This window comes from Amphiprion ocellaris, chromosome 14, assembly GCF_022539595.1.
Source record: "Amphiprion ocellaris isolate individual 3 ecotype Okinawa chromosome 14, ASM2253959v1, whole genome shotgun sequence".
Taxonomy (NCBI): domain Eukaryota; kingdom Metazoa; phylum Chordata; class Actinopteri; family Pomacentridae; genus Amphiprion; species Amphiprion ocellaris.
In genome coordinates, this window is record NC_072779.1 from 3,580,622 (window position 1) to 3,591,980 (window position 11,359).

At 34.3% G+C, this 11,359-nt stretch overlaps 1 protein-coding gene across 2 annotated transcripts in view; it reads left to right on the forward strand.

The window, feature by feature from the left end:
• The first annotated feature begins 6,146 nt into the window (after positions 1-6,146).
• LOC111583370 (core histone macro-H2A.1) overlaps positions 6,147-11,359 on the forward strand; it is a 28,246-nt gene continuing 23,033 nt past the window's right edge. For both annotated transcript variants that reach the window (XM_023292429.3, XM_023292431.3), the window contains exons 1-4: positions 6,147-6,307; positions 8,957-9,157; positions 9,862-9,968; positions 10,086-10,277. In XM_023292429.3, coding sequence (XP_023148197.1) covers positions 8,986-9,157; positions 9,862-9,968; positions 10,086-10,277 — 471 coding nt within the window. In that variant the 5' untranslated portion in view covers positions 6,147-6,307; positions 8,957-8,985. The remainder of the gene's footprint in view (positions 6,308-8,956; positions 9,158-9,861; positions 9,969-10,085; positions 10,278-11,359) is intronic.

Consider the following 11,359-nt stretch of genomic DNA (forward strand, 5'->3'; position numbering starts at 1 on the left):
TTATGATTGAGCAGCCGCATCCTTTGGCTAACTTTCCTATAATATGAAAGCCTGATTGGTGTTAATTAACTACTTGTTCCCTTTTTTGGTTTAATCTAACCACAATTCTGGTAGTTTGTTCAGTTGCAGCAGATTTTAGTCGGTCATAAGATTTCCTGGTGATCGTCCTGCATGACTGCGGTTTGTGGTAAATAGAAGTTTTAACCTCCGTGTCATCCTGCGGGTCAAACTGATCCATTTTACAGTTTGAAAATGTGATTTTAAAAATGCATTTTCACAGTGAAACTTCTGATGTCCACATTTTCAACATTTTTGGGAAATTTTTGAGCATTTTTTGGTGGAAAAATATGTTTCTTTAAGAACATTCACAAAAAAATCAACCAAAATCCAGCAAAATTCGCTGGATTTTGGTTGATTTTTTGAGAATGTTCTTAAAGAAAAATATTAGAAGTTTTGTTGATATATATGTAATCACTTCAGATATTTTTAGGAATTTTATTATTATTGCAATTTTCTTCCTGAAGGTTGTGCAAATTTTCAGAAATTTGAGGAATTTTTTTTGCTGAATTTTTGGACTTTTTGAGACAAGGAAACAATACATTTTGGTGCCTGTAAACGAGGACAACAGGAGGGTTAAAGACCAGAATTATAGCAATGATTTAGACAAGTTCTGAGATCTTTCCACTGGTTCCCTGTGCATCAAATTATTAGTTTTAAAATACTGATGTTGGTTTATTAATGATTGATCCTGAACAAAGAACAAAGAGGCGGTTTTCAGTTTTTACACACCACATATTTGATACAAACTCCCAGAAAACTGCATTTCTGCCTCAACTCTCATTTTTATAAATCAAGGCTAAAGATGTTTCTGTTGCCTTTTATTAAATAATAACTGTTTTCAACTGTACTGCAGCTTTTTGTTTTCCATTTCATCTTGTTTTTAATTTGCTATTTAATTCTGATTGTGTTGTAATGCCTGTTGTATACAGCTTTATGTTACATTCACAAATTGCTGTTTTAAGTTTAACAATTTTACATAAAGAAATGCCTGCCATGTTGTTGAAATCTGCCAAACAAATAAACCTGCATTGCCTTTTTTAATTAATCTACAATATATTTTATAAAAAATGTAAAATATAATTTATAACACATGCTACAAATATATATATATATTATCTGACGGACTTATATGCTTTTTTCTCACGTGTTTTTCTATTCTTATGGGTGGCAATGACAGTATATACAGTGCATTGTGGATTTTGTTGTACAATGCCACTTTTTTGGTGTATGTATAGTAAGATAAAAGCTTTTGACTTATTTTATTGTCAGGTATTCATATAAAAATTCCACATATCACATCAAATCACAAGTGGAGGCCAAATAATTAAACTTTAAAAGCTGTTGCCTGAATAGCAAACCTGTAATTTGTACAGAACTTCATGCTTTCACTGAATGCTTTAGTCTGATTTTTGTGTTTTTCTACACTACATTTGATCTGATCTGTCTGTTTTTCATCCAGTCCACTGAATGAATAAATATTTCCACAGAGATACGAACCTGTGCATCTGTAGGACACCTGCTAACAGAGCAGAGTTCATGCAGCAGGTAGATTATTGCATCATAAAGTGGTGTTTTATGGTGTTAATGCAAAGCTCAGGTCTGCCCTCTGCTGAGAAGCTGCTGTTACTGCATCAGTGAGCTGCTCGGTTTCAACAAACATCTGTCACCAACACTGGAGGCCTGGACTGTGTCTGGGTTTGCAATGCTTTGGATTCATCATGAAACATTTTAGAATTTGGAAGTTTGTGTTTTTCAGGACTAAAGTGAAGGAATTTGATCAGAAGGGCGTATTTATTTCTAGATCAAGCTGAGTTAAGAGGACTTTTCGGCTTCCAAATTTTTGAAAAATAAACCAAACACAGAAACGACAAAAACGAGACAGAAAACCATAAAAAGGAGACACAAAACCACAAAAACGAGACAGAAAACGACAAAAATGAGACACAAAACCATAAAAACGAGACACAAAACCACAAAAATGAGACAGAAAACGACAAAAACGACAGAAAATGACAGTCAAGACAAAACGACAAAAACGAGATGCAAAACAACAAAAATGAGGCAAAACAATAAAAACAAGACACAAAACAACAAAAACAAGACACAAAACGACAAAAACGAGACACAAAATGACAATGAAGACGTGCAGTCTCATGAGAGTTAACAAATGAGGCTGGTGCTGTTTAGAATTTTGGAATTATTAACAAGTTTTTCGACAAATTGCCCCTTTTTCTTTGTAAAATGGCAGCATCATTACTTAAATGTATAGTAACTGTTAATTTGAAGGAGGAAAGTTAAACCTCTGCAGTATATTTACATTCTGTTGAAGTCAGTATACTGTGAGTTGTGTACAAGTAAATTGTTATCTCACTACAAAGACAGTCATTTTAATTTTTTTAAATTTCTTTTCGGTTTGGGGATATCAGAATGGTTTTATGACTGATTAAAACATCCAAAACAGTACTCTCAACAGTGAGAAAAGTCTTAAAACATTCTGCATGTTGGTGTAGTAAATGTGTGAATTCTTGTACCCTTTGTTTACCTGAACAGGTGGTAAAATCCTGGTCTTACAAGAAGTGGAGCTCGCTGGGCTGGTTTTATATTTTGATCACCTCCCTGGGTTTATTTTGGTCTAAATGCCACATTTTTAGCAAAGATTCTTGTCTGAACATCAGATGTGATCAACACAACTTTTCCAGCCTTTTCCAGGACAAACAGCAATAAATATTTGCACAGCAGAAAAAGCAAACACCAAATGATCTACGGTTGAACTCTACTTGATGTTAGTGTCCTGTATTGTACACGCTGACTCACTGTCCTGCTATCAGAGCGAGACTTGAGTCCACCAGAGGCTGAGTTAATGTTATTAGAAACACCTGTGATCTTCCAAGCATCCGTCTGAGTCCAACAGACGAGTCAGAAGAACAAGTGATATGTCAGATCTAAAAATACCCTGTGGACAGAGACTCGCTGAAGAGGACGCTCAGAAAGTTGGTCTGGAAACATTCGTTAGAATATATGTTTAATCCTAAATCTAGGAGTTTATTTGGTTTCTAGACAGACACAGAGCTGATAAATCTTTTTGAGCATCAAGCATTTTGGGGGCAAACAGGATAATAGGCCACAATAAAAGGACAATTTCACAATAAAAGTACAATAAGTCACAATAAAAGGACAAGAAGTCACAATAAAAGGACACTTTCACAATAAAAGGACAATAAGTGACAAGAAAATGACAATTTCACAATAAAAGGACGGTAGGTCACAATAAAAGGACAAGTCACAATAAAAGGACATTAAGTCACAATAAGTCACAAGAAAAGGACGATTTCACAATAAAAAGGACAATAAGTCACAATAAAAAGGACAATAAGTCACAGTAAAAAAGACAATTTCACAATAAAAGGACAATAAGTCCCAATAAAAGCACATTACAAAAATACACAAAGAAGTTAAGGGTCAGTGGTCACCAGACTGGTTCACTCTCAGTGACTGTTTAAGGCGAATTTTGAAAGTTGGGACACTCCCTTATATTTGACAGTTAGTTTTTTAAAATTATTTTTAACTTTACCTGTTGCAGGATGGGAGCTACGTAAACGACGGAATGCCTGACTGTTTCTGCACCAGCTATGTCTCATGTTTACATCATTTATTTCCCATAATGAACTACTAAATATACAACCGGCTGCTTAATCGGTGTGTGATTAATGTGGTGGAAATAAAACGGCAGGTTGGAGAGAAGCTGATCAGGTTTCTCAGGTTGTGTTTTTACAAGCGACAGAACAAATCATCGTCATTTCACACAAACAGTGAGTGACATTTTCAGTCCACACCCAGGATGAGGCAAAACATCTCAGCACAGTCTGGTCATTCTGAACATGGTCCCAGAGGACAAACCTCATATCTTGGCTGTAAACATTTATTTTCATTGTCAAATATTTTCTCAATTAGTTGTTTGATCTGTAAAATGTCAGAAAATGGTGAAAAATATTGATCAATGTTTCCCAAAATCTAAGATGAAACCCTGAAATGTCTTGTTTTGCCCAAACATGTTCAGTTTCCTGTCATGGTGAAGTAAGGAAACTAGAAAATAATCCAATTGTAAAAAGCTAGATTCAGAGATTTTTTAAAACTTTCTTATTCTTTGAAAATCACTCAGTCCAATTAATAGATCATCAAAATAGTTGGTGAATAATTTTTGAAGTCTACTTTAGAGATAATGAATTTTCCTCTGGTGCCACCTTGAGGTTGACATAAAAATATAGGTTGAAAATAAGGGTAAATATCTCTAAAATATTGATAGTTTTTCTAGCAGATTTAAATACAGCAAAGCAGTCTGGAGCAACCTACTATTTGTACAAAAACTGATCATTGTGTAGACTATATGTACAATTTTGGCCCCTTTTTCTACAGTCAACATGTATATGAATTTCTTTTTTAAAGTGATTTTACTGGTTACTATCTATAATTTAATGAAACAGTGAAAATCTAAAAAAAAATCCCTGTTTAAAATGATGTGCCATTTTACCATTCTTCATTTTTTTATATCTGTAATATAATAATATCATTGCTAATTTAAATACAGCAGAAAAAGTAATAATTGTGTGATTTTACTGTCAAAGTAAAACAATGAATTATCATTTTTTAAAACATTTTTTGCCAGCCAAAAATCTGTAAAATAACTGTAAATTGTTCCAGAAAAAAAACAGAGTGAAAAACAATAATAAAACCTTTCTTAAAAAAAACATTATTTTTATGTTGTTTTTTTGTTTTAGTCAGTGTATAAAATAATGCATTTATTCTGTAAATCTGTAAAATCACAGCTTTAAAAAAAGTTATAGATTTTTCTATATCTGTAAAACAAGATTTTAAAAAAATATTTTGTGCTGATTTGAATAAATTTTTAAAATTGTGTCATTTTACAATGAACTAGGTAAAAGAAGGAATTACCATTTATTAAAAAACTTAACGTGGATCTAATTTACAGTAAAAAATAATTTGCAGTATGTTTTTTTGCCAGTCAACATGTAAATTAATACTTTTTCAGTGTACAAGTTAATATCTGTAAAAACTGTGAAAATTTGTAAAATAACCGTAAATTGCTCAGAAGAAATTATTTTAGCAGCACGGAAAATTGTATTTTCTTTCTGGGATTTTATGAGGTAGTATTTAAAAAAAAAAAAAAACAACAACTAAACAAACAATAAAAGAAAAATATGTAAAATAAAAATTATTTTCAATTAATTTTTAGTCCTTAATATACATCATTTTTATTTTAAATAATGGCAGATATCTCTAAAATAATATTTTTGATGATTTAAATACAAAAAATAAATACAGAATTTTTTTATGTGGATCGAATTTACAGTTTTGGACTGTTAATTTTTATTGTTAGTTTTTTACATTTTATTTTTTTATTTTTATTTTACAGGTTATTATCTGTAAAAGCAGGGAAAATCTGTAAAATAACTGTAAACTGTTCCAAAAAAATCTTACAACTATTTTCACAGCACGTAAATTTATAGTTTTTTTCTGGGATTTTATGATGTAGTATCTGTATTTCTTTTTTTTTTTAATTAAGAAGTAAAAATAAATATAATAAAAAAGTAAAAATATGTAAAATAATAAAAATATTTCTATTTATTTTTACTCCTTTATATATATATATATATATATATATATATATATATATATATATATATGATTTTTATTTCAAATAATGGCAGATATCTATAAAATTATATTGTTGGTGATTTAAATACAATAAACTAAAAACAGGTTTTAAAATGCTATTCATTTTTTAAAAAAATTTATTTATTTTTATTTATCTTTATTTGATTTTACAAGTTATCATCTGTAAAAACAGGGAAAATCTGTAAATATATTTAACTGTAAATTGCTCTAGAAAAAAACCTACATTGAAAATTATACTAAAATCTTTTTTTTTTTCAATTTAAATGTAAATCCTTATGTTTTATTTAATTATTAATTTATTTTTTTAACAGACTAATGAGGCTGTGGTGAATCTCATCGATCCGTTCCGGAATCGGTCGGTGTCGGAGTTGAAACCACGTGTTTACCGGAGCTGAAGGGTTAAAGATCACCGAGCAGCGGATCGTCTCCCGGTAGTGGCTCGGCGGGCAGCGCTGGCTCCGATCTGTCAGCTCGCTGTGGATTGTGGGAGTCGGGGACACTGCCCTGTTCGTTACCGGAGAACGGGAGACATTTTCCGCTGCGCTCCGTTTCAGTAAGTAACCCGCCGGCTTCCTCCGTTACCGTTTCCGCTGCCGTCGCGGTCGCTTCTCCTCGGTGGAGCCGGTTTCCGCTCGCCGAGGAGAACCGTCACCGTTGCCATTTTCGGTTTTTTTTCTTCCTGGCGCGGAGGCCGAGAGCGGAGACCGAGCTGCCGGAGCTGACGGGCGGGAGGAGGAGCGGACAGCCGCCGCCGCTCTACCGGGGCTCGTTCCCCCCGGAGAGCCCGCTGACCCGACCGTTAAAACAGCCTCCGGTCGTGTGACAGCTCCGGATTCGGACGTTAATCCGCCCACAGCGACAGTTTCGGGACGTGAACGGTACCTGCGCTCGACCCTCCGGCGGGCTGTTGACATGCGGAAATCGGTGTCGGTGAGGCGGTGAACGCACCTTCACCTGGCCGGAGCGGGGAAATGCCGCAGAGGTTGCGGGAGGAATGACATACGTTGGTTATTTGCGGGTGAATGCCGTTAAAAGCTGCCGTTAAAGCGGGATTTGTTGTGTTTACCGGAGCGGGCTGAGCGAACAGCGTGGCCTGGCGGCGCTAATTGATCTCCGGCTAATTGGTGTCCGCATCTGGTGCAGCAGCGCTGGTTCCAGGAATGTTTCCTTCACGTTATATTAAAGTTATTACAGTTCCAGCCTCATTAATCTGGAATGAGGCGTTCAGGGTCATGTTTAATGTGCTGTGATGAACACCAGGCTGCTTTCTGCTCTTTGGCTTCATGTTTGGATTTTGGGTCAAACCCTCCCAAATAACGAGTGGAAGTCATGAGACAAAGCAGCAAACTGTCTTCTCACACACACACAAAAAAAAGACACTGTTTTGGCAAATTTTTATCAGTATCTCATGACATAATAATCTGTTATAGGACCAGGAGTTGCATTTAATGTTTGCTTCTTTGTAAAACCAGAAGAAAAAAACTCATTTACATAATGATTTATGCTGAAAACCATAAATATAAATCAGATTCTTTATACAAAACCATGCAAATTTGTTCTAGAGAGTCAGTAAGATAAATGGCTAATGATCTGTCTAATGCACCAGATTATGTACTGCAGCTTAATCACCTTAAAACTGCAGTATTTCCATTTCACATGCAGTATTCTGTTTTAATGTGAGATTTTTACCACTGGATGCTGTCGGTAATTTAACAGAACAGGTTAAAAATATATTTATCATTTTTCAGTCCTTCTTTGTCCAATAACATATTTTTTCTAATTTAAATACGGTTAAAAAAATGAAGTGATTTTACAGACAAATTAAAAGAATGAGTTGCATTTTTTTTAAAAAAATACAGATTTTTGACGTGAATGAATATTTTTTTACTAAAAAAATAAAATATTTACACATTTTCAATGTAATTTTTTCTTTATTTGTAAAGTGTATTATTTTCATTATTCACGTTTTTTGCTGATTTATATACAGTTAAATAAATTGTGTAATTTTACGAACAAGCAAAGTAAAATAATAAAACCGTGTTAAAAAAATACAGATTATTGATGTAAACGTTATTTGTGGTTTTGGCTTCTTTTTTGCTTATTTTAAACAGTACACATATAAATGAATACTTTTTATTTAAAAAAAAAATAAATTACAAATTTTCAACTTTTAGGTTTATCTGTAAAATGAATTTTTTACATTTGTAAATTTTTTTTCAGATTTAAATACAGTAAAAATAGTATAATTTTACAATCAAGCAAAGTGAAATAATGTAAATATACAGATTTTTGAGGTGGGCATTATTTATGGTTTTGACTCTTTTTTTTTTTTTTTTTTAATAGTCAACATGTAAATGTATATTTTTTCCCATAAAAAAATAACATATTTACAATTTTTCAACTTTTAGTTTTTCTTTATCTGTAAATTGTATTATTTTAATTATTATTTTTGCAGATTTAAATACAGCAAAAAATTGTAATTTTACAATCAAGCAATGTGAAATAATGAATTGTTTGTAAAAAATACAAATTTTTGACATAGATATTATTTACAGATTTGCCGTTTTTTTTAATAGTCAACATGTACATTAATAATTTTCCTTTTTTAAAAAAAATATTTATTATTTTTCAACTCTTAATTTTTCAGTATCTGTATTATTTTAATTAATTACCTTTAATTGCAGATTTGAATATAGCAAAAAAATGTATAATTTTACAATCAGGCAAAATAAAACAATGAATATATTTTTGTAAAAATATACATTTTTGATGTGGATTTTATTTAAAGTTTTGACATGTTTTGTTGTTTTGTTTTGATAGTCAACTTTTAAAGTAATATATTTTTTCTGTACAAACAGAATAAATCAGTTAAATGACATTAAATTGTTGACTGTTCCAAAACTACTTTTTTTAAACTATTTGAAGTATTTCTACATAATATACCTATTTATATATTTTTAAAATTAGCATATTGAGTCAATGGGGCTCTGGATTACTATCAGTATTATAGTTAATATTCTGTTCTTATTTTAGCTTAATTTGTATTTTTATTATTGTACCTACATCTTACTGCTTTTTTTAGTGGCACTGCTTCTTTTTTTGCAAGAATTTCCTTTGGTTCAATCTCATCTTTTAAAACTTCCAGAAGGTAAATCAGTGTTGTTGAGATTTGTTGATGATTGTGTTCGATGTCTCCCTGCAGAGTCTGACGCTGGTTGCATCGTCAGCATCATGTCCAGCCGAGGAGGAAAGAAGAAGTTGACCAAGACATCTCGGTCCACTAAGGCCGGCGTCATCTTCCCTGTGGGCCGGATGCTTCGCTACATCAAGAGGGGGCTGCCCAAGTATCGCATCGGGGTGGGAGCGCCCGTCTACCTGGCCGCCGTCCTTGAGTATCTCACGGGTGAGCTTCATTATTACTATCTAAAGCACGAGTAAACCAAGCTACTGCCGAGGTTGTTTAGGTCTGAATGCTGCTGTGCACTGCAACAACAGCTGAGCGTTCACTGCTGGCAGCTGAGAGACTTTTTACCGCAGGTGAGGCTCCATGTTGGTGGACGTTAATGGATCTAAGAGCATTAGCTGCTTCACTGCTATCCATGGGTGTTTAAAAATCTGATAAAGCAACACTTATCCTAGTTCTAAACAATAAAAAACTGCCAAATGACTCATGTAAAGTCATACTGTAGGGCAGGTTAAGCATTTTAAATGTTTGTTTTTGATGTAAATACAATATTTATGCAGCATTTATATTCAGTTACATCTACAGAAAGATCCAAAATGCTACAAATGAGCTTGTGTCTGCTTCTGCTAGAGATACTGCAGCTTGTGGACATTGATATGGCGGTTACTTGAAAGCTGTATATTCAGTTTCACAGTTCAAAGATCATCTGTTGAAGTGATGTTTGCCTTATAGTTAATGGCTTACATTTATAGACACACTCGCTCTTTGAGACGTGTAATCTGCTAGTTTTTATTTCTGTATTCTCATGAAATATGAGAGCACATGAAGGTTATTAACTTAAAGATTCAGAGTCTTATCTTAGCTACCTGTGCTCTAGACTGTTTATAGATGTACCCCCTGATGTTTTGTTTTCCTCCCTGCAGCGGAGATCTTGGAGCTGGCCGGTAACGCAGCCAGAGACAATAAAAAGGGTCGGGTAACGCCTCGACACATCCTGCTGGCCATCGCCAACGACGAGGAGCTCAACCAGGTCGGCCGCTGCACTTTTAATTCTAAACTCTAACGCATACAGGAAGCTTTCAGGTTGATCTCCTACCTTCCAGGTGATGCAGGGTGACTCAAGTCTTTGGCGTTTTTTGTGTTTTAGTTGCTGAAAGGTGTGACCATCGCAGCAGGCGGAGTTCTGCCCAACATCCATCCAGAGCTGCTGGCCAAGAAGAGAGGCGCCAAGGGCAAACTGGAGACGCCGGTCTCACCTGCACCCGAAAAGAAACCCAAGTCAGTCAAGAAAACGGCAGCTAAGAAACTGAGCGGGAAGAAGGCAGGAAGGAAGGCCAAGGTAGGTCTGCATGTGAACAGGATGAATGGGATAAACACTGGAGGAGTTGAGGGTGTTTATAGTTTGCTTTTCACCTCGCCAACTCCAGGAACATTTACAGGGGGTCCTCAGTTTATGACGTCCTCGACTTACGGCGTTTTGTCATTATGTGGAACTAGTTGACGAGCAGAGCGGACGAATACGTGGTCACGCGGCGCTATAAGACGGCTTTGTTTCCATTCTACGGTTGTACTCCACCTTGGATTGAGCTACATTCACTAACTTTTTGCCTTCATTATGGCTCCCAAGCGTAAGTCTGACTCTTCTGATGGCGGTGCTTCTAATGGCACTTTTCCACTAGCACCTACTTGGCTCAACTCGACTCGGTTTAGGTCGTTCTCCATTACAATTGAGTACCACCTCATCACGGGTGGAATCGTCATAACACGGCGGCAAAACGTAAGAAACAGCAAGCACAAAATGAGAGTTTATATACTGACATGATTTTGTGAAAGGAAATGTGTGAAGTAAGAACCTGGCTAGTTGCATAAATGTGTCACAACTTCACCTTTTACCACCAGTTATGTCTGCAGTAGATTATTCTGTATTTTATCAAATCATTCCTGTAGTTTAACTTGTTTGGGTAACTGAAAAAAATTCATTTACATTCAGGTAGCAACAGCTAATAGTGATTGAAAATGCAAAATCCATCATTTTCCAATCCAAAGAGAAGAATACAAGTATATAAGATAACAGGCAAAATGAGAATTTATAAGTTAATAGGTAAGTGTTCATATCTTTTCCTCGTAATAAAATGAGATTGGGCTCATATTCAGCGGTTTCCCAAAGTTTCCTTTAATTATTTTAATACCAGAAAATGCTAAATCTAGAATTTAAAGCTTAATTTTTAAGGCCTAAATTCAGATGTTTCATTTTGGTGCAGATTATTGTCTACATTTATATGTTCAGGAGTTACAGTAAACTTTAAATCGTACATATACAGAATGTTAGGGTCTAAATTGTTTAAATATTTTTGTAGAGGTGGTAAATAAATCAAATATCACAAAGTTTAAACAATTTTTGACATCTTTTTAAGGCAGGAA